Consider the following 26611-nt stretch of genomic DNA (forward strand, 5'->3'; position numbering starts at 1 on the left):
TTGGAAACACATAGCTGTTCATCGTCGCTGGGTCCAAATCATGGAATTGCCCCCCTAACATCATCGTGGGTAGCCACACCTCAGGGACTGCAGTTCTTCGAGAAGGCAGATCCCCAGCACCTTCCCAAAGGCAGCTAGAATTGGGGCCCATTTCCCGTAAATGAATAAAATGTTTTAAAAGTACCCTGTAATGTGGCCCAGTGTGTACATTTGCTGATAACATTACTTTCAGCTTTGAAGTCTGCCAGGGCTGTTTCTGCCATCTTTCTCTCTCTCTTTAGTACCTGCTGCACTACTTGCTCATCCTGAGGCGGTGGATGAACCGGCATACGTGGGAGAGGACGCCGGTGGCGGTGACGGCCTGGGCTCTGCTGAGGGACAGTTACCACGGCAACCTCTGCCTGCGCCACAAACCCCAGCACATTGCCGTGGCCGTTCTCTACTTTGCTCTGCACTGCTACGGGCTGGAGGTGCCCGGGGAGGCCGTCGGCAAGAGGCTGTGGTGGGAGGTGTGTTCCAGGTTCCGCGACTCACTTCGTGCCGCCCCTTCTTCTCCCCCCCCCAGCAGAGTGGCGTTTCCTCCAGGCTGCCATCCCCCCCCCCCCAGAAACTTCACACCACCCCTCCCACAGAGCTCCTGTTTCACCGCCCCCCCAGTGCTGTGTTCCTGTCTCACCGACCCCCAGAGCTGTGTTCCTGTCTCACTGCCCCCCCAGAACTGTGTCCCTGTCTCACTGCCCCCCCAGAGCTGTGTCCCTGTCTCACTGCCCCCCCAGAGCTGTGCTCCTGTCTCACTACCCACCCCAGAGCTGTGTTCCTGTCTCACTGCCCCCCCGAGCTGTGTTCCTGTCTCACTGCCCCCCCGAGCTGTGTTCCTGTCTCACTGCCCCCCCCGAGCTGTGTTCCTGTCTCACTGCCCCCCCCGAGCTGTGTTCCTGTCTCACTGACCCCCAGAGCTGTATTCCTGTCTCTCTGCCCCCCCCAGAACTGTGTTCCTGTCTCACTGCCCCCCCAGAGCTGTGTTCCTGTCTCACTGCCCCCCTAGAGCTGTGTTCCTGTCTCACTGCCCCCCTAGAGCTGTGTTCCTGTCTCACTGCCCCCCCAGTGCTGTGTTCCTGTCTCACTGCCCCCCCAGAACTGTGTCCCTGTCTCACCGACCCCCAGAGCTGTGTCCCTGTCTCACTGCCCCCCCAGAGCTGTGTTCCTGTCTCACTGCCCCCCCAGAGCTGTGTTCCTGTCTCACTGCCCCCCCAGAACTGAGTTCCTGTCTCACTGCCCCCCTAGAGCTGTGTTCCTGTCTCACTGCCCCCCAGAGCTGTATTCCTGTCTCACTGCCCCCCCAGAACTGTGTCCCTGTCTCACCGACCCCCAGAGCTGTGTCCCTGTCTCACTGCCCCCCCAGAGCTGTATTCCTGTATCACTGCCCCCCAGAGCTGTTCCTATCTCACTGCCCCCCCAAAGCTGTGTTCCTGTCTCACTGCCCCCCAGAGCTGTATTCCTGTCTCACTGCCCCCCCAGAGCTGTGTTCCTGTCTCACTGCCCCCCCCCAGAGCTGTGTTCCTGTCTCACCGCACCCCCAGAGCTGTGTTCCTGTCTCACTGCCCCCCCAGAGCTGTGTTCCTGTCTCACCGCACCCCCAGAGCTGTGTTCCTGTCTCACTGCCCCCCTAGAGCTGTGTTCCTGTCTCACTGCCCCCCCAGAGCTGTATTCCTGTCTCACTGCCCCCCCAGAGCTGTGTTCCTGTCTCACTGCCCCCCAGAGCTGTATTCCTGTCTCACTGCCCCCCCCAGAGCTGTGTTCCTATCTCACTGTCCCCCCAGAGCTGTATTCCTGTCTCACTGCCCCCACAGAGCTGTATTCCTGTCTCACTGCCCCCCAGAGCTGTGTTCCTATCTCACTGTCCCCCCAGAGCTGTATTCCTGTCTCACTGCCCCCCAGAGCTGTGTTCCTATCTCACTGTCCCCCCCAGAGCTGTGTTCCTGTCTCACTGCCCCCACAGAGCTGTGTTCCTGTCTCACTGACCCCCAGTTTTATTCCTGTCTCACTGCCCCCCAGAGCTGTGTTCCTATCTCACTGTCCCCCCAGAGCTGTATTCCTGTCTCACTGCCCCCACAGAGCTGTGTTCCTGTCTCACTGCCCCCCGAGAGCTGTATTCCTGTCTCACTGCCCCCCCCCGAGCTGTGTTCCTGTCTCACTGTCCCCCCCAGAGCTGTGTTCCTGTCTCACTGCCCCCCCGAGAGCTGTATTCCTGTCTCACTGCCCCCCCAGAGCTGTGTTCCTGTCTCATCGCCTCCCAGAGCTGTGTTCCTGTCTCACTGCCCCCCCCGAGCTGTGTTCCTGTCTCACGGCCCCCCCCCCAGAGCTGTGTTCCTGTCTCACTGCCCCCCCAGAGCTGTGTTCCTGTCTCACTGCCCCCCCAGAGCTGTGTTCCTGTCTCACTACCCCCCCCCCCCAGAGCGGTGTTCCTGTCTCTCTGCCCCCCCAGAACTGAGTTCCTGTCTCACTGCCCCCCTAGAGCTGTGTTCCTGTCTCACTGCCCCCCAGAGCTGTATTCCTGTCTCACTGCCCCCCAGAGCTGTATTCCTGTCTCACTGCCCCCCAGAGCTGTATTCCTGTCTCACTGCCCCCCAGAGCTGTTCCTGTCTTACTGCCCCCCCAAAGCTGTGTTCCTGTCTCACTGCCCCCCCCCGAGCTGTGTTCCTGTCTCACTGCCCCCCCAGTGCTGTGTTCCTGTCTCACTGCCCCCCCAGAGCTTTATTCCTGTCTCACTACCCCCCCAGAGCTGTGTTCCAGTCTCACTGCCCCCCCAGAGCTGTTCCTGTCTCACTGCCCCCCCGAGCTGTGTTCCTGTCTCACTGCCCCCCCGAGCTGTGTTCCTGTCTCACTGCCCCTCTAGAGCTGTGTTCCTGTCTCACGGCCCCCCCAGTGCTGTGTTCCTGTCTCACTGCCCCCCCAGAGCTGTGTTCCTGTCTCACTGCCCCCCCGAGCTGTGTTCCTGTCTCACTGCCCCCCAGAGCTGTGTTCCTGTCTCACTGCCCCCCCAGAGCTGTGTTCCTGTCTCACTGCCCCCCTAGAAATGTGTTCCTGTCTCTCTGCCCCCCCAGAACTGAGTTCCTGTCTCACTGCCCCCCTAGAGCTGTGTTCCAGTCTCACTGCCCCCCCAGAGCTGTTCCTGTCTCACTGCCCCCCCGAGCTGTGTTCCTGTCTCACTGCCCCCCCAGAGCTGTATTCCTATCTCACTGCCCCCACAGAGCTGTATTCCTGTCTCACTGCCCCCCAGAGCTGTGTTCCTATCTCACTGTCCCCCCAGAGCTGTATTCCTGTCTCACTGCCCCCACAGAGCTGTGTTCCTGTCTCACTGACCCCCAGAGCTTTATTCCTGTCTCACTGCCCCCCCGAGCTGTGTTCCTGTCTCACTGCCCCCCGAGAGCTGTATTCCTGTCTCACTGCCCCCCCAGAGCTGTGTTCCTGTCTCATCGCCTCCCAGAGCTGTGTTCCTGTCTCACTGCCCCCCCCGAGCTGTGTTCCTGTCTCACTGCCCCCCCCCCAGAGCTGTGTTCCTGTCTCACGGCCCCTCCAGAGCTGTGTTCCTGTCTCACTGCCCCCCCAGAGCTGTGTTCCTGTCTCACTGCCCCCCCAGAGCTGTGTTCCTGTCTAACTGCCCCCTAGAGCTGTGTTCCTGTCTCACTGCCCCCTAGAGCTGTGTTCCTGTCTCACTGCCCCCCCAGAGCTGTGTTCCTGTCTCACTACCCCCCCCCCCAGAGCTGTGTTCCTGTCTCACTGCCCCCCCGAGCTGTGTTCCTGTCTCACTGCCCCCCCCAGAGTTGTGTTCCTGTCTCACTGCCCCCCCGAGCTGTGTTCCTGTCTCACTGACCCCCAGAGCTGTATTCCTGTCTCTCTGCCCCCCCCAGAACTGTGTTCCTGTCTCACTGCCCCCCCAGAGCTGTGTTCCTGTCTCACTGCCCCCCCAGAGCTGTTCCTGTCTCACTGCCCCCCAGAGCTGTGTTCCTGTCTCACCGCCCCCCCCAGAGCTGTGTTCCTGTCTCACTGCCCCCCCAGAGCTGTGTTCCTGTCTCACTGCCCCCCCAGAGCTGTGTTCCTGTCTCACTGCCCCCCCAGAGCTGTTCCTGTCTTACTGCCCCCCCAAAGCTGTGTTCCTGTCTCACTGCCCCCCCCGAGCTGTGTTCCTGTCTCACTGCCCCCCCAGTGCTGTGTTCCTGTCTCACTGCCCCCCCAGAGCTTTATTCCTGTCTCACTACCCCCCCAGAGCTGTGTTCCAGTCTCACTGCCCCCCCAGAGCTGTTCCTGTCTCACTGCCCCCCCAAGCTGTGTTCCTTTCTCACTGCCCCCCAGAGCTGTATTCCTGTCTCACTGCCCCCCAGAGCTGTATTCCTGTCTCACTGCCCCCCAGAGCTGTATTCCTGTCTCACTGCCCCCCCGAGCTGTTCCTGTCTCACTGCCCCCCAGAGCTGTGTTCCTGTCTCACCAACCCCCAGAGCTGTGTTCCTGTCTCACTGCCCCCCCAGAGCTGTGATCCTGTCTCACTGCCCCCCCAGTGCTGTGTTCCTGTCTCACTGCCCCCTCAGAGCTGTGTTCCTGTCTCACTGCCCCCACAGAGCTGTGTTCCTATCTCACTGCCTCCCCAGTGTTGTGTTCCTGTCTCACTGCCCCCCCAGTGCTGTGTTCCTGTCTCACTGCCCCCCCGAGCTGTTCCTGTCTCACTGCCCCCCCGAGCTGTTCCTGTCTCACTGCCCCCCAGAGCTGTTCCTGTCTCACTGCCCCCCTACTGCTGTGTTCCTGTCTCACTGCCCCCCCAGAGCTGTGTTCCTGTCTCACCGCACCCCCAGAGCTGTGTTCCTGTCTCACTGCCCCCCTAGAGCTGTGTTCCTGTCTCACTGCCCCCCCAGAGCTGTTCGTGTCTGACTGCCCCCCCAGAGCTGTTTTCCTGTCTCACCGCACCCCCAGAGCTGTGTTCCTGTCTCACTACCCCCCCCCAGAGCTGTGTTCCTGTCTCACTGCCCCCCCAGAGCTGTGTTCCTGTCTCACTGCCCCCCGAGAGCTGTATTCCTGTCTCAGCCCCCCCAGAGCTGTGTTCCTGTCTCATCGCCTCCCCGAGCTGTGTTCCTGTCTCACTGTCCCCCCCAGAGCTGTGTTCCTGTCTCACTGCCCCCCGAGAGCTGTATTCCTGTCTCAGCCCCCCCAGAGCTGTATTCCTGTCTCACTGCCCCCCAGAGTTGTGTTCCTGTTTCACTGCCCCCAGAGCTTTATTCCCGTCTCACTGCCCCCCCCCGAGCTGTGTTCCTGTCTCACTGCCCCCCCCGAGCTGTGTTCCTGTCTCACTGCCCCCCCCCGAGCTGTGTTCCTGTCTCACTCCCCACCAGAGCAGTGTTCCTGTCTCCCTGCCCCCCAGAGTTGTGTTCCTGTTTCACTGCCCCCAGAGCTTTATTCCCGTCTCACTGCCCCCCCAGTGCTATGTTCCTGTCTCACTGCCCCCCCCCGAGCTGTGTTCCTGTCTCACTGCCCCCCCAGAGCTGTATTCCTGTCTCACTGCCCCCCCCCAGGCTGTGCTTCTGTCTCACTGCCCACCCAGAGCTGTGTTCCTGTCTCACCGACCCCGAGAGTTTTATTCCTGTCTCACTGCCCCCCCAGAGCTGTGTTTCTGTCTCACTGCTCCCCCCCAGAGCTGTATTTCTGTCTCACTACCCCCCAGAGCTGTGTTCTTGTCTCACTGCCCCCCCAGAGCTGTGTTCCTGTCTCACTGCCCCCCCAGAGCTTTATTCCCGTCTCACTGCCCCCCCAGTGCTATGTGCCTGTCTCACTGCCCCCCCCCGAGCTGTGTTCCTGTCTCACTGCCCCCCCAGAGCTGTATTCCTGTCTCACTGCCCCCCCCCAGGCTGTGCTTCTGTCTCACTGCCCACCCAGAGCTGTGTTCCTGTCTCACCGACCCCGAGAGTTTTATTCCTGTCTCACTGCCCCCCCAGAGCTGTGTTCCTGTCTCACTGCCCCCCCAGAGCTGTGTTCCTGTCTCACTGCTCCCCCCCAGAGCTGTATTTCTGTCTCAGTACCCCCCAGAGCTGTGTTCTTGTCTCACTGCCCCCCCAGAGCTGTGTTCCTGTCTCACTGCCCCCCCAGAGCTGTGTTCCTGTCTCACTGCCCCCCCAGAGCTGTGTTCCTGTCTCACTGCCCCCCCAGAGCTGTGTTCCTGTCTCACTGCCCCCCCAGAGCTGTGTTCCTGTCTCACTGCTCCCCCCCCACAGAGTTTCTGTCTCACCGGCCCTGTAGTGCGTAGGGTCCACCTCACCGACAGTCCCTCCGTGCAACCTCCTTACCACTTCTCCCACAGCGTGCCTCTCCCTCCTGGCCCCCTTCCCCACAGCAATCTCTGCTCACCGCCCCTCCCTCAATACAATCTCTCCTCACTGCCCCTCCCTCAAAACAATCTCTGCTCACCACCCCTCCCTCAAAACTATCTCTGCTCATCACCCCTCCCTCAAAACTATCTCTGCTCATCACCCCTCCCTCAAAACTATCTCTGCTCATCACCCCTCCCTCAAAACTATCTCTGCTCATCACCCCTCCCTCAAAACAATCTCTGCTCACCACTCCTCCCTCCATACAATCTCTGCTCACCACCCCTCCCTCAAAACAATCTCTGCTCATCACCCCCCCTCAAAACAATCTCTCCTCACTGCCCCTCCCTCAATACAATCTCTCCTCACTGCCCCTCCCTCAAAACAATCTCTGCTCACCACTCCTCCCTCCATACAATCTCTGCTCATCACCCCTCCCTCAAAACAATCTCTGCTCAGCACCCCTCCCTCCATACAATCTCTGCTCAGCACCCCTCCCTCAAAACAATCTCTGCTCTGCACCCCTCCCTCAAAACAATCTCTGCTCACCACCCCTCCCTCCATACAATCTCTGCTCAGCACCCCTCCCTCAAAACAATCTCTGCTCATCACCCCTCCCTCAAAACAATCTCTGCTCACCACCCCTCCCTCCATAGAATCTCTGCTCAGCACCCCTCCCTCAAAACAATCTCTGCTCAGCACCCCTCCCTCAAAACAATCTCTGCTCAGCACCCCTCCCTCAAAACAATCTCTGCTCACCACCCCTCCCTCCATACAATCTCTGCTCACCACCCCTCCCTCCATACAATCTCTGCTCAGCACCCCTCCCTCAAAACAATCTCTGCTCATCACCCCTCCCTCAAAACAATCTCTGCTCACCACCCCTCCCTCCATACAATCTCTGCTCAGCACCCCTCCCTCAAAACAATCTCTGCTCATCACCCCTCCCTCCATACAATCTCTGCTCAGCACCCCTCCCTCAAAACAATCTCTGCTCTGCACCCCTCCCTCCATACAATCTCTGCTCTGCACCCCTCCCTCAAAACAATCTCTGCTCTGCACCCCTCCCTCCATACAATCTCTGCTCTGCACCCCTCCCTCAAAACAATCTCTGCTCACCAACCCTCCCTCCATACAATCTCTGCTCATCACCCCTCCCTCAAAACAATCTCTCCTGACTACTGACCTGCAGCACAATCTCTCCTCTCTGCCCTCCCTCAACACAGCTCTCCTCACCCCTCCCCTTCCTCAGCACAGAGATACCCCGTCACTGCCCCTCCGTGGCGGGTTAAGGGGACATTAACCTGAGCCATTCTCTCTTCTCTGTCAGGTCCTCAGCGACGGAATCTCCCGGGACATCATCCACGGCATCATCACCGAGATCGTGGACATCTACGAGATGGACGCCAAGCTCTGAGGGAGGGGGCATTCGGAGAGCAGGGCGCTCCCACCCTTGTGCCTCCGGGCTCAGAGGCAGAATTCCTGACACCCTCCCCCCGAGTGACGGTTCCGGAGACTGAGTGACGGACACTGGAGAGGGTGGGGGTGCATCCTGGGGCATAGGGGAGCAGTGTTGCCCAGTTACCACCTCTGTGGCATGTGGACAGGGTGCATGTGTGTGTCTGTTTCTGACTGTGTGTGAGGGCGCGTTTGTGGCTGCGTGTGTGTGCAGGGAGGGGGTGGCCATGTGTTTGTAATATGATTAAATCTCTTCATGGACAATACCATCGTATGAAAGTGAGGAGGGGGTGAAGCAATGTGTGGGTTCAGTGCGGATGTGGGGGTTCAGTGAGGTGGGGGTGAAGCGATGTGGGGGTTCAGCGAGGAGGGAGAGAAGCGCTGTGGGGGTTCAGTGAGGAGGGAGAGAAGCGATGTGGGGGTTCATTGAGGTGGGGGTGAAGCGATGTGGGGTTCAGTGAGGAGAGGGTGAAGCGGTGGGGGTTCAGTGAGGGGGTGAAGCGATGTGGGGGTTCAGTGAGGAGGGGGGTGAAGTGATGTGGGGGTTCAGTGAGGAGGGGGTGAAGTGATGTGGGGGTTCAGTGAGGAGGGAGTGAAGCGATGTGGGGGTTCAGTGAGGAGGGAGAGAAGCGATGTGGGGGATCAGTGAGGTGGGGGTGAAGCGATGTGGGGTTCAGTGAGGAGGAGGGTGAAGTGATGTGGGGGTTCAGTGAGGAGGGAGTGAAGCGATGTGGGGGTTCAGTGAGGAGGGAGTGAAGCGATATGGGGGTTCAGTGAGGAGGGAGTGAAGCGATGTGGGGGTTCAGTGAGGAGGGAGTGAAGCAATGTGGGGGTTCAGTGAAAGGGGATGAGGCGATGTGGGGGTTCAGTGAGGAGGGAGAGAGGTGATGTGGGGGTTTCAGTGAGGTGGGGGTGAGGCGATGTGGGGGTTCAACGAGGAGGGGGTGAAGCGATGTGGGGGTTCAGTGAGATGGGGGTGAAGCGATGTGGGGGTTCAGTGAGGATGAGTTTAACGATGTGAGTGTTCAGTGAGGAGGGGGTGAAGCAATGTGGGGTTCAGTGAGGAGGGATTGAAGCGATGTGGGGGTTTCAGTGAGGAGGGAGTGAAGCGATGTGGGGGTTCAGTGCGGAGGGGGTGAAGCGATGTGTGGGTTCAGTGAGGAGGGGGTGAAGCGATGTGGGTGTTCAGTGAGGAGGGGGTGAAGTGATGTGGGGGTTCAGTGAGGAGGGGGTGAAGCGATGTGGGGTTTCAGTGAGGGGGTGAAGCGATGTGGGGGTTCAGTGCGGAGGGGGTGAAGCGATGTGTGGGTTCAGTGAGGAGGGGGTGAAGCGATGTGGGTGTTCAGTGAGGAGGGGGTGAAGCAATGTGGGGTTCAGTGAGGAGGGATTGAAGCGATGTGGGGGTTTCAGTGAGGAGGGAGTGAAGCGATGTGGGGGTTCAGTGCGGAGGGGGTGAAGCGATGTGTGGGTTCAGTGAGGAGGGGGTGAAGCGATGTGGGGGTTCAGTGAGGAGGGAGTGAAGCAATGTGGGGGTTCAGTGAAAGGGGATGAGGCGATGTGGGGGTTCAGTGAGGAGGGAGAGAGGTGATGTGGGGGTTTCAGTGAGGTGGGGGTGAGGCGATGTGGGGGTTCAACGAGGAGGGGGTGAAGCGATGTGGGGGTTCAGTGAGATGGGGGTGAAGCGATGTGGGGGTTCAGTGAGGATGAGTTTAACGATGTGAGTGTTCAGTGAGGAGGGGGTGAAGCAATGTGGGGTTCAGTGAGGAGGGATTGAAGCGATGTGGGGGTTTCAGTGAGGAGGGAGTGAAGCGATGTGGGGGTTCAGTGCGGAGGGGGTGAAGCGATGTGTGGGTTCAGTGAGGAGGGGGTGAAGCGATGTGGGTGTTCAGTGAGGAGGGGGTGAAGTGATGTGGGGGTTCAGTGAGGAGGGGGTGAAGCGATGTGGGGTTTCAGTGAGGGGGTGAAGCGATGTGGGGGTTCAGTGCGGAGGGGGTGAAGCGATGTGTGGGTTCAGTGAGGAGGGGGTGAAGCGATGTGGGTGTTCAGTGCCGAGGGGGTGAAGCAATGTGGTTCAGTGAGGATGAGTTTAACGATCTGAGTGTTCAGTGAGGAGGGGAGTGAAGCGATGTGGGGGTTCAGTGAGGGGGTGAAGCGATGTGGGGGTTCAGTGAGGAGGGGGGTGAGTGATGTGGGGGTTCAGTGAGGAGGGAGAGAGGTGATGTGGGGGTTTCAGTGAGGTGGGGGTGAGGCGATGTGGGGGTTCAACGAGGAGGGGGTGAAGCGATGTGGGGGTTCAGTGAGATGGGGGTGAAGCGATGTGGGGGTTCAGTGAGGATGAGTTTAACGATGTGAGTGTTCAGTGAGGAGGGGGTGAAGCAATGTGGGGTTCAGTGAGGAGGGATTGAAGCGATGTGGGGGTTTCAGTGAGGAGGGAGTGAAGCGATGTGGGGGTTCAGTGCGGAGGGGGTGAAGCGATGTGTGGGTTCAGTGAGGAGGGGGTGAAGCGATGTGGGTGTTCAGTGAGGAGGGGGTGAAGTGATGTGGGGGTTCAGTGAGGAGGGGGTGAAGCGATGTGGGGTTTCAGTGAGGGGGTGAAGTGATGTGGGGGTTCAGTGCGGAGGGGGTGAAGCGATGTGTGGGTTCAGTGAGGAGGGGGTGAAGCGATGTGGGTGTTCAGTGAGGAGGGGGTGAAGTGATGTGGGGGTTCAGTGAGGAGGGGGTGAAGCGATGTGGGGTTTCAGTGAGGGGGTGAAGCGATGTGGTTCAGTGAGGATGAGTTTAACGATGTGAGTGTTCAGTGAGGAGGGGGTGAAGCGATGTGGGGGTTCAGTGAGGGGGTGAAGCGATGTGGGGGTTCAGTGAGGAGGGAGAGAAGCGATGTGGGGTTCAGTGAGGAGGAGGGTGAAGTGATGTGGGGGTTCAGTGAGGAGGGAGTGAAGCGATGTGGGGGTTCAGTGAGGAGGGAGTGAAGCGATGTGGGGGTTCAGTGAGGAGGGAGTGAAGCGATATGGGGGTTCAGTGAGGAGGGAGTGAAGCGATGTGGGGGTTCTGTGAGGAGGGGGTGAAGTGATGTGGGGGTTCAGTGAGGAGGGGGTGAAGCGATGTGGGGGTTCTGTGAGGAGGGAGTGAAGCAATGTGGGGGTTCAGTGAAAGGGGATGAGGCGATATGGGGGTTCAGTGAGGAGGGAGAGAGGTGATGTGGGGGTTTCAGTGAGGTGGGGGTGAGGCGATGTGGGGGTTCAACGAGGAGGGGGTGAAGCGATGTGGGGGTTCAGTGAGATGGGGGTGAAGCGATGTGGGGGTTCAGTGAGGATGAGTTTAACGATGTGAGTGTTCAGTGAGGAGGGGGTGAAGCAATGTGGGGTTCAGTGAGGAGGGATTGAAGCGATGTGGGGGTTTCAGTGAGGAGGGAGTGAAGCGATGTGGGGGTTCAGTGCGGAGGGGGTGAAGCGATGTGTGGGTTCAGTGAGGAGGGGGTGAAGCGATGTGGGTGTTCAGTGAGGAGGGGGTGAAGTGATGTGGGGGTTCAGTGAGGAGGGGGTGAAGCGATGTGGGGTTTCAGTGAGGGGGTGAAGCGATGTGGGGGTTCAGTGCGGAGGGGGTGAAGCGATGTGTGGGTTCAGTGAGGAGGGGGTGAAGCGATGTGGGTGTTCAGTGCCGAGGGGGTGAAGCAATGTGGTTCAGTGAGGATGAGTTTAACGATCTGAGTGTTCAGTGAGGAGGGGAGTGAAGCGATGTGGGGGTTCAGTGAGGGGGTGAAGCGATGTGGGGGTTCAGTGAGGAGGGGGGTGAGTGATGTGGGGGTTCAGTGAGGAGGGAGAGAAGCGATGTGGGGGATCAGTGAGGTGGGGGTGAAGCGATGTGGGGTTCAGTGAGGAGGAGGGTGAAGTGATGTGGGGGTTCAGTGAGGAGGGAGTGAAGCGATGTGGGGGTTCAGTGAGGAGGGAGTGAAGCGATGTGGGGTTCAGTGAGGAGGAGGGTGAAGTGATGTGGGGGTTCAGTGAGGAGGGAGTGAAGCGATGTGGGGGTTTCAGTGAGGAGGGAGTGAAGCGATGTGGGGGTTCAGTGAGGAGGGAGTGAAGCGATATGGGGGTTCAGTGAGGAGGGAGTGAAGCGATGTGGGGGTTCTGTGAGGAGGGAGTGAAGCAATGTGGGGGTTCAGTGAAAGGGGATGAGGCGATATGGGGGTTCAGTGAGGAGGGAGAGAGGTGATGTGGGGGTTTCAGTGAGGTGGGGGTGAGGCGATGTGGGGGTTCAACGAGGAGGGGGTGAAGCGATGTGGGGGTTCAGTGAGATGGGGGTGAAGCGATGTGGGGGTTCAGTGAGGATGAGTTTAACGATGTGAGTGTTCAGTGAGGAGGGGGTGAAGCAATGTGGGGTTCAGTGAGGAGGGATTGAAGCGATGTGGGGGTTCAGTGCGGAGGGGGTGAAGCGATGTGTGGGTTCAGTGAGGAGGGAGTGAAGCAATGTGGGGGTTCAGTGAAAGGGGATGAGGCGATGTGGGGGTTCAGTGAGGAGGGAGAGAGGTGATGTGGGGGTTTCAGTGAGGTGGGGGTGAGGCGATGTGGGGGTTCAGTGAGGATGAGTTTAACGATGTGAGTGTTCAGTGAGGAGGGGGTGAAGCAATGTGGGGTTCAGTGAGGAGGGATTGAAGCGATGTGGGGGTTTCAGTGAGGAGGGAGTGAAGCGATGTGGGGGTTCAGTGCGGAGGGGGTGAAGCGATGTGTGGGTTCAGTGAGGAGGGGGTGAAGCGATGTGGGTGTTCAGTGAGGAGGGGGTGAAGTGATGTGGGGGTTCAGTGAGGAGGGGGTGAAGCGATGTGGGGTTTCAGTGAGGGGGTGAAGCGATGTGGGGGTTCAGTGCGGAGGGGGTGAAGCGATGTGTGGGTTCAGTGAGGAGGGGGTGAAGCGATGTGGGTGTTCAGTGCCGAGGGGGTGAAGCAATGTGGTTCAGTGAGGATGAGTTTAACGATCTGAGTGTTCAGTGAGGAGGGGAGTGAAGCGATGTGGGGGTTCAGTGAGGGGGTGAAGCGATGTGGGGGTTCAGTGAGGAGGGGGGTGAGTGATGTGGGGGTTCAGTGAGGAGGGGGGTGAGCGATGTGAGTGTTCAGTGAGGAGGGAGTGAAGCGATGTGGGGGTTCAGTGAGAGGGGGTGAAGCGATGTGGGGGTTCAGTGAGGAGGGAGTGAAGCGATGTGGGGGTTCAGTGAGGAGGGGGTGAAGCGATGTGGGGGTTCAGTGAGGAGGGGGTGAAGCGATGTGGGGGTTCAGTGAGGAGGGAGTGAAGCGATGTGGGGGTTCAGTGAGGAGGGGGTGAAGCGATGTGGGGGTTCAGTGAGGAGGGGGTGAAGCGATGTGGGGGTTCAGTGAGGTGGGAGTGAAGCGATGTGGGTTTCAGTGAGGGGGTGAAACGATGTGGGGGTTTCAGTGAGGAGGGGGTGAAGCGATGTGGGGGTTCAGTGAGGAGGGAGTGAAGCGATGTGGGGGTTCAGTGAGGAGGGAGTGAAGCGATGTGGGGGTTCAGTGAGGAGGGGGTGAAGCAATGTGGGGGTTCAGTGAGGAGGGGGTGAAGCGATGTGGGGGTTCAGTGAGGTGTGGTGAAGCGATGTGGGGGTTCAGTGAGGAGGGGGTGAAGCGATGTGGGGGTTCAGTGAGGAGGGAGTGAAGCGATGTGGGGTTTCAGTGAGGAGGGGGTGAAGCGATGTGGGGGTTCAGTGAGGAGGGGGTGAAGCGATGTGGGAGTTCTGTGAGGAGAGCGTGAAGCGATGGGGGGGTTCAGTGAGGATGAGTTTAACGATGTGGAGTTTCAGTGAGGAGGGGGTGAAGCAATGTGGGGGTTCAGTGAGGAGGGAGTGAAGCGATGGGGGGGTTCAGTGAGGATGAGTTTAACGATGTGAGTGTTCAGTGAGGAGGGGGTGAAGCAATGTGGGGGTTCAGTGAGGATGTTTAACGATGTGTGGTTTCAGTGAGGAGGGAGTGAAGCGATGGGGGAGTTCAGTGAGGATGAGTTTAACGATGTGGGGGTTCAGTGGAGAGAGTGAAGCGATGTGGTGGTTCCGTGAGGAGGGGGTGCAGTGTTATTGAGGTCAGAGAGGAGGGATCGCAGTGCTGCAGGAGGGATATTGAGAGCACTCTGCCAATGGAGGGACGGTGAAGAGTGAGCATCACACTATGGGAGGTGTGATGATTTCAATGCTGCGGGTGGGGTGAGTGAGGAGGATTCTCCGCACTGTGGGCGTGGGCAGCCAGTGTGGAGGATCGTGGTATGAGTCCCTCTCCCTCTCTCTTCGTGCGTCCTTGACCAGTAGTTCAGTCTACAACAAGGAGTGGCGACCCCAGGGTAAGCCAAGCAGATGGAGGTGGGTTCTCTCCCAGATTCTGCCTCACCGACGTAATGACCAGCTGGAACACAACGTCCCAACTCCTGTCCTCAATTCCCTGACCAACGAAGGCCAGCGCGCCAAATGCCTTCCCCGTCGTCCTGTCTACCTGTGACACCTTGTACTTGTACCACTGGATCTCTGTTCTCCAACACTCCCTAGGGCGCTGTCGTTCACTGTGTAAGTCCTGCTCTGGTTTCCCTTCCTAAAATACAAGACTTCACGGCCGTTGGAGTTAAACTGCATCTGCCATTCCTTAGCCCCGCTCGCCAGCTTATCTCAGTCCTGTCAGAACTGAGTTTAGCCCCACCTCAGAGGTTGGGAAAGTGTTGGAGTATTATTAAGGATGAGGTTTTGAGGTACTGGGAGACTAATGATAAACTGAGTCAAAGTCAGCATGTAAAGGGAAATCTTGCCTGACCAACCTGTTTGAGTTCTTCGAGGAAGTAACAAAGAGGGTGGACAAAGGAGAGCCAGTGGATTTTCGGAAGGTGTTTGATAAGGTGCCACACATCAGGCTGCTTAACAGAATGCTATGGCGTTACAGGAAAGATACCGGCATGGATAGAGGAATGGCTGATGGGTAGGAGGCGGTGAGTGGGGATAAAAGAGGCCTTTTCTGGTTGGCTGCCAGTGACTAGTGGTGTTCCTCAGGTACTGGGACTGGTAGCGGTACTGGGACCACTACTTCTCACATTGTCAGTGATTTAGATAATGGAATTGATGGCTTTGTGGAGGGGTAGGTAGTACTAAGGAAGCAATGTGATTGCAGCAGGACTTGGACAAATTGGAAGAATAGGCAAAAAAGTGGCAGTTGGAATACAGAATCGGGAAATGTCAATAATGCATTTTGGTAAAGGGAATAATAGTGTGGACTATATTCTAAATGGGGAGAAGGTTCAAACGTCAGAGGTGCAGAGGGACTTTGGAGTCCTCGTGCAAGATGCCCAGAGGGTTAATTTACAGGTTGAGTCTGTGGTAAAGGAGGCAAATGCAATATTAACATTTATTTCAAGGGGAGTAGAATATTAAAGCAAGGAGATAATGCTGAGCCTTTATAGGACCGTGGCCAGGCTGTGTTTAGAGTAATGTCAGCAGTTTTGGGCCCTGTATCTCAGAACGGACATGTTGTCAATGGAGCGAGTCCAGGGGAGGTTCATGAGGATGATTCTGGGAATGAAGGGGTTAACATATGAGGAGCGTTGGGCAGCTAAGGGCCTGTACTCACTGGAATTTAGAGAATGTGTGGGGATCTCATTGAAACCTCCCGAATGTTGAAAGGACTAGGTAGGGTGGTTGTGAAGAGGATGTTTCCCATCATGGTACAGCCTCAGAACTGAGTGGCGACCTTTTAGAACAGAGGTAAGGAGGAATCTTTTAGCCAGAGAGTGGTGAATCTGTTCCAGGCTGCTGTGGGAATATTTAAGGCAGAAGTTGATCGTTTCCTGATCGGTCAGGGCATCAAAGGATATGGCGAGAAGACAGGTGTATAGGGTTGAGTGGGATCTGGCATGATGGAATAGCAGAGCAGACTGGATGGGCTGAATGGCCTATGCTCCTCTGCCTTAGGTCTTATAATGTCAAACAGTACAGCCCCTTCTGCTGACTTTTTAGTCCACTCCGAGATCAATTTAAGCTTTCTCTCCCACACAACCCTCCATTTCTCGATCATCTATGTGCCTGCCTAAGTCTCTTAAACAGTCCTAATGTACCTGCCTCCACCACCACCCCAACAGTGCATTCCACGCACCCACCACTCTCCGTGTAAAGAAACCTGCCCCCGAGAACTCCCCTATGCTTTCCTCCAGTCATCTTTCACAAATGTCCTGTGGCGTCAGCCATATCCGCCACATATGAAGGTGCTAGCTGTCCACTCTCTCTATGGCCTTTATCATCATCTCCTCCCATCTTCCTCCGTTCCAAAGGGAAAAGCCCCAGCTCACTCAACCTATCCCCATAAGACATGCTGACTGATCCAGGCAGCAACCTTGTAAATCTCTGCACCCTCTCTAAAGTTCCCACGTCATTCCTATAAAGAGGCGACCAGAACTGAACACGATACTCCCCAAGTGTGGTCTGACCTGAGGTTCACAAAGCTGTAATATTATCTCACGGCTCAATAATTCATTTGGGACTTCTCCTTGGTACTTAGTGACTTTAGGGCGCCCCTCTTCACCGGGAGCATTAGATCACAGGCGTCTCAGAAGACAGTCACCCCAAACATAGTCAGATTGACAACATGAAACGAGACTGTATCTTTAAACACCACCCCCCCCCCAAAAAAAGTTTTAAATTTGAGCTTCCGGTTTTTCCTGGTATGGTTAACATCAAGAACTCCATGTGACATTCCCAGGAGGGAAGTAGGAAGTTCTGAGCTGGATTCAGGCAAGAGCAAGGAAGGCCCAGAAGAGGGGTCCTTGTGTGTTGAGGTACTGGGAAGAGGAGCAGGGGTCAGTCTGGTGTAGGGACGGCACGGTACTGTCGTTAGCACGACGCTTCACAGTATCGGTGAGCCGGGTTCAATTCCCACCACTGCCTGGAAGGAGTTTGTACGTTCTCCCCCTGAACGTGTGAGTTTCTTCCAGGTTCTCCGGTTTCCTCCCACACTCCAATCATACTGGTTGGTAGGTGAATTGGTCATTGTAAATTGTCCCGCGACTAGGGTAGGATTAAGTCAGGGCATTGCCCCATTCTACACTATCTCGTTTTATAATCTTTTTCCCCTTCTGTTTCCCCCTCTCTCTCCCTCCCTCACCCATGAGACAAAGGATTAGAATTAGGCTGTTCAGCCCATCATTCTCCTCTGCCATCCCATCATCCCATCACCCCACTCAGCCTGCCTTCTCCCCGTAACCTTTGACACCCTGACAAATGAAGAACCTATCACCCTCTGCTTTAAATATACCCAGTGACTTGACCACCACAGCTGCCTGTGGCAATGAAATTCCACAGATTCACCACCCTCTGGCTGAAGAAATTCCTCCTCATCTCCATTCTAAAGGGATGTCCCTCTATTCTGAGGCTGTGCCCTCGGTCTTGGACTTCCCTCATGATAGGAAACATCTACTTCATCTCGATCTTTCAAGGTTGATAGGTTTCACTGAGATCACCCCTTCAATCCTCAGAACTTCACCCTCCCAGCTCTCTCCCCACCCCACCCCCAACTCTGACCCAGTTCTCTCATCCGCCCATCTCTCTTCCCTGTCCCGATATTCCCGGCCAGTTTGCAGCCGGCGAAGAGCAAGGTGTCCACACCATCCCAGGAGAAATATCGTCAACGTTGAAAATAAATTTATTATCCGAGTACGGGTACATCACCACGTACAACCCTGAAATTCATTTCCTTGCCGGCATTCGCAGGAAAATACAGGAAATAAATACAATTTATGGAAAACAGCCAATGTGAGATGAGGAGGGGTAAGAGGGAGGGAGGGGGCCACAGAGATGGGGACCAGTGTAGGGGAGGAAGGGGTCATGTAGAGAGGGGTGCAGGCAAGGGTGCGGGTCACTGAGACGGAGAGGGGTGTGGAGGAGGGAGAAGGCTGCAGGGGAGGGAAGGGTTCTTGGAGATGGGGAGAAGTTCATGGAGATGGAAGGGTTTAGGAGATGGAGGGCGTCATGGAGACGGGGAGGGAGGGGGCCACAGAGACTGGGAAGGGTTTAGGGGATGGCGGGGGGGAGTCACTGATATGTGGACAAGGTTGTGGGGCAGGGAGGGGTCACACAGAGGGGTGCGGAGGAGGGATTTAAGAGAGGGAGGAAGTCACAGAGACAGGGCGTGAGGGGTGTAGGTGAGGAAGAGGCTCACAGTGTAGGGGAGGGGGATCACAGAGAGGAACCCTCACGTTACACAGATACATTCCAGAGGCCTGTCGTGCTGTTCTCGAAGCTGCTGTCTGGTATCAGATGTTAACAAACGAAAAAAATAACCCGCTGACTGCACAATGCCCAAACCTCTTGACATCTTCCGTCTATTTAAGTCTGGTACAATGCGTAGACTGCAACCTGATAATCTTTAGTTTCATGTTCCTGTCATAGTCACAGGGCACCACAGCACAGAAACAGGCCCTTTGGCCCATTTAGTCTGTGTCTTATTCTGCCTAGACCCACCGGCCTGCACCGGGACCATACCCCTACCATAATGTACTTAACTAAACCTCTCAAATTTTGCAATTTTACCTGCATCTACAACTTCCACACATTCACCCCCCCCCCGTGAAGAAGTTTCCCTTCAAATTTCTCACCTTTCACCTTTCACCTTTAACCCATGACATCTAGTTCTAATCTCACCCAACTTTAGTAGAAAAAGCCTGCTTGCATTTATCCCAGCCGTACCCCTCATAATTTTATATAAGTTTATATTCCTGTGCATACCCCCCCCCCCCATTCTTCTAAATCCCTGGCCAGAGCCATCAAACGCTCCTCATATATTAACCCTTTCATTCCTGGGATCATTCTCACGCACCTCCTCTGAACCCTTTCCAGTGTCCACACATCCTTTCTTCGACAGGAGGCCCAAAACTGCTCAATCCTCCAAGTGAGGCCCCACCAGTTCCTTACAACACCTCGTTTGCCTTCTTCACCACCAACTCAACCCACAGATGAGGGAATCTTTGCACAAAGACTCCCAAGTGCCTTTCCACCCCGGGTTTTTGAATTTTCTCCTCATTTAGAAGATAGTCTATGCTTTTGTTCCAAAGAGCATGTCCGTCTGCTACTTCTTTCCCATTTTCCCAATTTGTCTTAATCCTTCTGGATCAGCAGCCTCCCTGGTTCCTCAACACTACCTGCGCCTCCACCTATCTTTGTCTCGTCTGCGAACTTGGCCACAGAGCCATCAATTCTGTCCTCCAAATCATTGGCATATAACATGAAAAGAGTGGGGTGGCATTTGCAATTTACCAGTGCTTCCGTACCATTCCAGAATCTATTCCCTCTCTTTGCCTCCACACCGGACACCGTAGGCTCTTGTTGAGCAGCCTCGTGTGGCACCTTGTCAAAGGCCTTCTGAAAATCCAAGCACACAACGTCTCCTGTGTCTATCCTGCCTGTTATTTCCTAAAGAACTCGAATAGATTTGTCAGGCAAGACTTTCTGTGAAGGAAACTGCGCTGACTTTGGACTGTTTTATCATGTGCTCCCAATACCCTGAAACCTCTTCCTTGACAAGTGACTCCAACATCTTCCCAACCACAGAGGTCAGACTAACTGGCCTACAATTTCCTTTTTTCTCCCCCCCCCCCGTCCCTTCTTAAAGAGTGGGGTGATGTTTGCAATTTTCCAGTCCTTCCGTACCATTCCAGAATCTATTGATTCTTAAAAGATCATTACCAATGCCTCCACATTCACTTCAGCCACCTCTTTCAGAACCCTGGAGTGTAGTCCATCTGGTCCTGTTGATTTATCTACCATCAGACTTTTCATTTTAACAAGTACCTTCTCCCTAGTAAAAGCAACTGTATTCAAACTTCTGGCATACTGCTAGTGTCTTCCACAGTGATACAAAATACTTAGATCTTCCACCATTTCCTTGCCCCCAGAACCCCGAGACCTCATCTACTACTTCTCCAACAGTCCAATATCTACTCTCACCCCTCTTTCACTCTTGTAAAAGCTTTTGGTACCATTTTTGATACTGGCTAACTTACCTTCATCATTTCCCTCATGACTTTTTTTTTAGTTACCTTCTGTTGGTTTTTAAAAGTTTTCAATCTCTAACTCCCCACTAAGTTTTGCTCTATTATATACCCTCTCTTTTATTCTTATGAGTCTTTGACTTCCCTTGTCATCCTGCCTTCAGAATACTTAGTTGGAATCTGTTCTGTGCTTTCCAAGTTGCTCCCAGAAACTCCAGCCACTGCTGTTCTGCCGTCAGCCCTGCCAGTGTTCCCTTCCAATCAATTCTAGCCAAATTCTCTCTCATGCCTCTGTAATTCCTTCAGCTCCACTGTAATACTGATACATCTGATCTTAGTTCTTCCTTCTCAGATTGCAGGGTGAATACTATCATTTTCCCCTAAGAACAACACACACAAAACGCTGGTGGAACACAGCAGGCTAGGCAGCATCTATAGGGAGAAGCGATGTCGATGTTCCGGGCTGGGACTCTTCGTCAGGACTAATTGAAAGGAAAGGTAGTAAGAGATTTGAAAGTGGGGGGGGGGGGGAATGAAGCTAAGAGCTGGAAAGGTGATTGGTGAAAGTGATACAGAGCTGGAGAAGGGAAAGGATCATGGGACGGGAGGCCTCAGGAGAAAGAAAGCCGGGGGGGGGGGGAAGCACCAGAGGGAGATGGAGAACAGGCAAACAACTAAATATGTCAGGGATGGGGTAAGAAGGGGAGGAGGGGCATTAACGGAAGTTAGAGAAGTCAATGTTCATGCCATCAGGTTGGAGGCTACCCAGCCGGTATATAAGGTGTTGTTCCTCCAACCTGAGTGTGGCTTCATCTTGACAATAGAGGAGGCCATGGATAGACGTATCAGAATGGGAGTTGGACGTGGAATTAAAATGGTCTCCAGCCCCTTGGTATGAACATCGAATTCTCCAACTTCCAGTAATTCCCTCCTTCTCCCTTCCGCCATCCCACCTTCACTCTGTCTCCTCTTCCAGCTGCCTATCACCTCTCTCATGATTCTGCCTTTTTCTACTACCCGTAGTGCTTTCCCCTTCTTCATCTCTCCAGCCTATCCCCTCCCTCACCCCTTGATCTTTCCTCTGATTGGTTTTCCACCCTGCCCCCTCCTTCTTTAATCCTGACGAAGGGTCTCGACCCGAAACGTTGACTGCTCCTTTCAACGGGTGCTGCCCGACCTGCTTGTTTGTACGTCTTGATTTGACCCCAGCATCTGCCGTGTACTTTGTGTCCAATCCCCTATGGCTATCATAACCTTTCTCTTTTGACGTGCCTTTTCTATCTCCTATTGTAATTTGTAGCCCACATCCTGGCGACTGTATATAACTCCCAATAGGATCTACTTCACTTTGCAGTTTCTTAACTCTACATCTTCTGACCCCATCTCAACTTTTTCTGGGAATTTGGTTTCATTTTTCTTTACCAACAGAGCCACTCCACTCCTCCACCTACTTGACTGTCCATTCAAAACAACGCGTATCTTTCAATGTTAAGCTCTTGACTATCACCTTATTTCAGGCACACATCCGCCAGTCTCTAACTGAGCAAGAAGGAATTATGGAACCGTATTGCCAGATCCCACGCCCCTCGGCGCCAGAGCATTCACTGGTCTCATCTCCTAAAGTGCTGCAGCTCGAACTTGTCTGCACTTCCTCCTTTCAATCCACTGTATCAGGTAGTCTCCACTCTGTCCTGTTGTTAGTCTCGACCCTGGGCACAGAGCCCCTGCTGTTGGTCTGATAAGGAGACAGGAACTGTGCACGGTGCTCCCGGTGTGGGTCTGACCCAGGGATACAGAGACGGGAACTGTGCACGGTGCTCCCGGTGTGGGTCTGACCCAGGGATACAGAGACGGGAACTGTGCACGGTGATCCCGGTGTGGGTCTGACCCAGGGATACAGAGACGGGAACTGTGCACGGTGATCCCGGTGTGGGTCTGACCCAGGGATACAGAGACGGGAACTGTGCACGGTGATCCCGGTGTGGGTCTGACCCAGGGATACAGAGACGGGAACTGTGCACGGTGATCCCGGTGTGGGTCTGACCCAGGGATACAGAGACGGGAACTGTGCACGGTGATCCCGGTGTGGGTCTGACCCAGGGATAGGGAGACGGGAACTGTACACGGTGCTCCCGCTGTGTATCTGACCCAGGGATACAGAGACGGGAACTGTGCACGGTGATCCCGGTGTGGGTCTGACCCAGGGATAGGGAGACGGGAACTGTGCACGGTGATCCCGGTGTGGGTCTGACCCAGGGATACAGAGACGGGAACTGTACACGGTGCTCCCGGTGTGTATCTGACCCAGGGATAGGGAGACGGGAACTGTGCACGGTGATCCCGGTGTGGGTCTGACCCAGGGATACAGAGACGGGAACTGTACACGGTGCTCCCGGTATGTATCTGACCCAGGGATAGGGAGACGGGAAATGTACACGGTGATCCCGGTGTGGGTCTGACCCAGGATATATGATATAGGAACGGTGCGTGGTGCTCCCGGTGGGGGTCTGACCCAGGATATATGATATAGGAACGGTGCGTGGTGCTCCCGTGTGTGTCTGACCCAGGATATATGATATAGGAACGGTGCGTGGTGCTCCCGGTGTGTGTCTGACTCACATATACAGATAGGATCTGTGCACGATGCTCCTGGTTTGGATCTGACCAAAGGCTATGGGGATGAGATCAGTGCACGGTGCCCTGGTGTGGGTCTAACCTTTGGTTTGGAGACTGCTGTCTGCACCAGGAACAGCGTATTCTAGGGATAGTGTAGCCCCCAGCCCATCCTGCTGCTTAATATTGTCTCACTCATTCCCTCTCTTGCTACATTCCTGGCCTATAATCCCCACTGAAATGCATCCGCGGAATGCTCCCTTCTCTCCTCTCTCACCCCCTGCCCCTTCTGCCCGCTCTCCACTTCCCTCTTTCTCCCCTGCCCCCTTCCCCCTCTCCCCGTTAACCCCTTCTACCCCTGTCCCCTCTCTCCCCTCCCTCCCCTACCCCCTCTCCTCCCTCCAAAGCTTCCATTTCGGAGGTGCAGGACTGAACGCCGGAGTCCAAGAGTGGTTTATCGAGTTACACCATTACCCGTGGCTCCCCGATCCATTTGGATCTTCCTCATCCTCTCCCTGTCCTCCCCACATCTTGCCGGAGTGTTAGAGGGGGTTTTGAAGGCGGAGCCGGAGGGAGGAGTGTGTTGAGGGAGTTGTGCGATACTGTTTGAGCTACTATTCATTACGGGTCGTGTGTAAATTCCGTCCTGACGCTACCATCTTCGCGCTTCGCTACATGTTAGACCCGCACTTCGGACGCCTTTCAATCCGTTGTATGTTTTGGAGTTGTGAAGCGAGGGCCCGTACATCGCCAATCCGACCAGGGACCCCTCCCTCCGCTCTCTCGATGTCACCGGACCGCCCGGTCCCGTTCGCCCTCTCCGGCCACTGGCCATGGTCAGCCCGTGTGGTGACTCCATCTTCCAGGCCTGGGTCCGGGACTTGCTCCGTCAGATGCAGCATCGCCCTGGGCGTCCCCCCCCCCCCACCACACCCCCAACCTTCCCTCTCTGCCCTCGCCTCCATTCATTCTATCACCTCCCATTCCTACCCACCCCTCCATCCCCCTCACTCCCGACGCACACTCCCCCTCTGTATCCCCATCACCTTCCATCATACTCCCTCCCCTCCGCCTCCCGTCTCTCCTCCCCTCCCCTCTCACTCCCTCCTCTTTCCCCTCTTTCCTCCCCATCTCACTACCCCCTCTGCTCCGCACCTCCCCAACCCCACCCATCTCACTCCCTCCTCTCTTTCCTCCCCAGCCCACCCCTCCACCCTCTCACTCCCTTCTCTCTCCCCTCTTTCCTCCCCATCTCACTACCCCCTCTCCTCTGCACATCCCCACCCCTCTCACTCCCCACTCCCCCTCTAACCCCTCCCCTCTCTGACCACTTTCGTCTCACCCTCTCACTCCCTTTCCTCCGCATCTCACTACCTCTCTCTACACACTCCCCTTCTCACTCTCCCTCCCAACTCCCACTACCCCCTCTCTCCTCCCACCCCCTTTCTTCCCCCGCTCCCCTCTCTCCTTCTTCTCACTTCCCCCTCCTCTCTACCTCATCCCACTTCCCCGTCCCCTCTGTCCATCTTCTCAATTCTCCCTCCTCCCACACCCGTCATCCTCCCCTCCTCCCACTTCCCTGTCCGCATCCTCCTTTTCTCCCTCCCCTCTCTTCCTCCTCCCACTACCTCCTTTGCCTCCCTTTCCCCCACTCCCTCCTCCACTACCCCCTCCCCCTCTACATCTCCTCCCCTCTCTTCCCTCCTCCATCTCCTCTCCTTCCTACAATTCAGCACATCACCTCCATTCAATGCCACCTTTTCTCCCAAATCAAGTGCTGTCCCACTATACAGAGCCTCCATTACAGGGCCGCCTTTGACCAAACCTCCAGCAAGTTTGCTCGACCACATCAGGCCTAGGGTGGGGCCACCAGACCTGAGCCCCAGAAATGGCTGTCGGGGAAGCCCCGTAAATGAGGTTCACTCAGCTGGGCCTCAAGCAAGGCCTCCAACTCAGGCCCGTTACTCTGGGCCTCAACTTGGTCACACACCACTATGTCTGGGCCAGGCCTCAATCAAGCCTTCAGAAATGAGAACGCCCCCCCCACCCCACCCCCCACTCAGCCGGGCCTCCAGTGAGGCTACCGATTCCACCATGGCCTGTGGCTACAGGAGGAGGTTGGGGGGGGGGGGGTTCTCTGATAAAGGTCTAAGGCCAGATCCCCCAGTCTGGTCTCCGTTGAGGCCCACCATGCCTGGGCCTCGAGTCGGATCCAAATCTGGGCCTTCCCCCTCATCACTGTAAGGAGCGCCTGGCCTTTATGCGGACAGTCGTTGATTTAGCCAATGGCATCACGGTGACTGGAATACTTGGCACTGCCTTTAATTAGACTTTCTTTTACATTACTCAGGATTTGATATACCACATTTGTAGATCAGTGATAAATGCACCATACACAACGATACAGATTATACCATGGGTTTGGGGGAAGTAAGGTGGTGTTGGGTCTGCGACAGCTTTCGGGATGGTGTTGTGGAGAGGCCGGGGCTGCGGGTTCCTCTCTCTCTCTCTCTCTCTCGGAGGGGCTGGCCAGTCGGCGCACCGCGAGCCTCGCCCGCCGCTGGGGTTGCGCTCCCGGGTCCGCTCGGTGCTCCGTCCGCCACCGGCCTTGGAGGGTCTGCACGGGTGCGACTTACCAGCAGCGATCGCCCGCGGTCGGCGGGTTTAGCCCCCCAACACTCACTACCCGGTGGCGGGGGGAGAGTGGGGGTGGGGGAAGAGGCGTGGAGAGAGGAGGAGGGGGTAAATGGTAAGGGTGCAGAGGGGATAAGAGGGAGGAGAGGTATAGAGCACCTTTCCCTTTCCCTCTGCTCTCTCTCCCCCCTCCCTGTCCCCCGTCTCTCCCTTCTGTCCACCTCTATCCCCTGCCCCCTTTTCTCCTCTTCCTCCCCGTTCCCCTCCCCTCCCCTCCCCTCCCACCCCTGTCCCCCTCCTCTCCTGCCTCTTCCTCTCTCCCTCTCCTCCTCCACTCTTTCTCCATTCCCCCTCCCTACCCCGCACCCCCATCCTCCTCTCTTCCCGTCTCTCTCTCCCTCACGGGAAACCAGACAAATGGATGGGAGTGGAGTGGGGAGGGAATTAAACTGGGTGGGGAATTAAAGAGTGCTGACTGGGGAGGGCAGAGATTTGGGGGTTTAAGCCAGGCAACGGTGAAGGAAGGTCGGTAGATTGCCAAGTTGAGGAAAAAGGGAGGGGTAGAGGGAGAGTGGGAGGGGTTAGAGAGAGGACCAGAAAGGGTTGGCGGGGGGGGGGGATAGAAGGTTAGGAGGTAGGGTGAGGGGGAGGGAGGTCAGAAAGAATTGGAGGGGAAGGATAGGTTAGGAGGGAGGGTCAGAAAGCATTGGTGAAGGATAGAAGGTTGGAGGGAGGGTCAGAAATAATTAGAGGGGCAGGGAGGGATAGGTTGTGAGGGAGGGTCAGCAATAATTGGAGGGGAAGGAGAGTGAGTGGGGAGAGGTGAGAGAAGGCTGGAAAAGTTGGAGGCGGAGACCCATTGGAGGACGAGGGAGGAAGGAAAGAGAAGCAGGTTAAGGGTGAGGGAGAAAGGCAGATGAGGAGGAGGGAGGGGAGTTAGGCACTGTACAAGGGCTGGACACACGGCCCCTGCCCGGAGATGGAGCGGGGAGAGCGCCGGGCGGGCTATTTGCGGTAGTTGCCGAACTGGATGGCCATCCTGTCGGTGACGCAGCGGAAGGTGGACGGCTGGACGTCCCAGTAATTGACGGGGTTGTCGAAGAGGCTGATGCCGTGGTAGGAGGCCTTCTTGAACCCGAAGCCGATGGAGCAGAAATCGTTCACCCCCACTTGGCTGATGTTGTTCGAGTGGAGATAGGCGACCTGCAGGGGGGAGAGGGAGAGGGTGAGGGTGAGGGACAGGGGGTGGCACCAGAGTCAGGGCTTCACCGCGGCCCCTCCCGCAAAGCAGTGGTCTACCCTCAGTGGCGCTTCCCCCCACCGTCGCCCCTCCTACTTCATGTTGTTGAGTCCAGCCGGTTGCGCCCCCCTCGCTGCCTCTCCCGCGGCGCTCCCCCATCGTCGCCCCTTCATGTCGTTGAGTCCAGCCGGTTGCGCCCCCCTCGCTGCCCCTCCCGCGGCGCTCCCCCATCGTCGCCCCTTCATGTTGTTGAGTCCAGCCGGTTGCGCCCCCCTCGCTGCCCCTCCCGCGGCGCTCCCCCA

General features: G+C 56.3%; 2 protein-coding genes across 2 annotated transcripts in view; one reads left to right on the plus strand and one right to left on the minus strand.

Annotated features, from left to right (window-relative positions):
- The first annotated feature begins 247 nt into the window (after positions 1 to 247).
- Positions 248 to 8068, plus strand: ccnq (cyclin Q). The gene is made up of 2 exons (XM_059962808.1): positions 248 to 509; positions 7681 to 8068. Exons 1-2 carry the CDS (start codon positions 318 to 320, stop codon positions 7765 to 7767), a joined length of 279 nt encoding a protein of 92 aa, XP_059818791.1. The 5' UTR covers positions 248 to 317; the 3' UTR covers positions 7768 to 8068.
- Positions 8069 to 24732: 16664 nt separating this feature from the next.
- bgnb (biglycan b) overlaps positions 24733 to 26611 on the minus strand; it is a 106763-nt gene continuing 104884 nt past the window's right edge. Inside the window, exon 8 of the mRNA XM_059962807.1 lies at positions 24733 to 26272. Within this exon, the coding sequence (XP_059818790.1) occupies positions 26075 to 26272 (198 nt within the window). The 3' untranslated portion in view covers positions 24733 to 26074. The remainder of the gene's footprint in view (positions 26273 to 26611) is intronic.

The sequence above is a fragment of the Hypanus sabinus genome, unplaced genomic scaffold (genome assembly GCF_030144855.1).
Source record: "Hypanus sabinus isolate sHypSab1 unplaced genomic scaffold, sHypSab1.hap1 scaffold_802, whole genome shotgun sequence".
NCBI lineage: Eukaryota > Metazoa > Chordata > Chondrichthyes > Myliobatiformes > Dasyatidae > Hypanus > Hypanus sabinus.

Excerpts from the sequence above, each read along its gene's own strand:
- ccnq (XM_059962808.1), top strand. The coding sequence starts at position 318 with ATGAACCGGCATACGTGGGAGAGGACGCCGGTGGCGGTGACGGCCTGG. Across the intron at positions 510-7,680 it reads GCAAGAGGCTGTGGTGGGAG|GTCCTCAGCGACGGAATCTC; the intron begins GTGTGTTCCAGG and ends CTTCTCTGTCAG.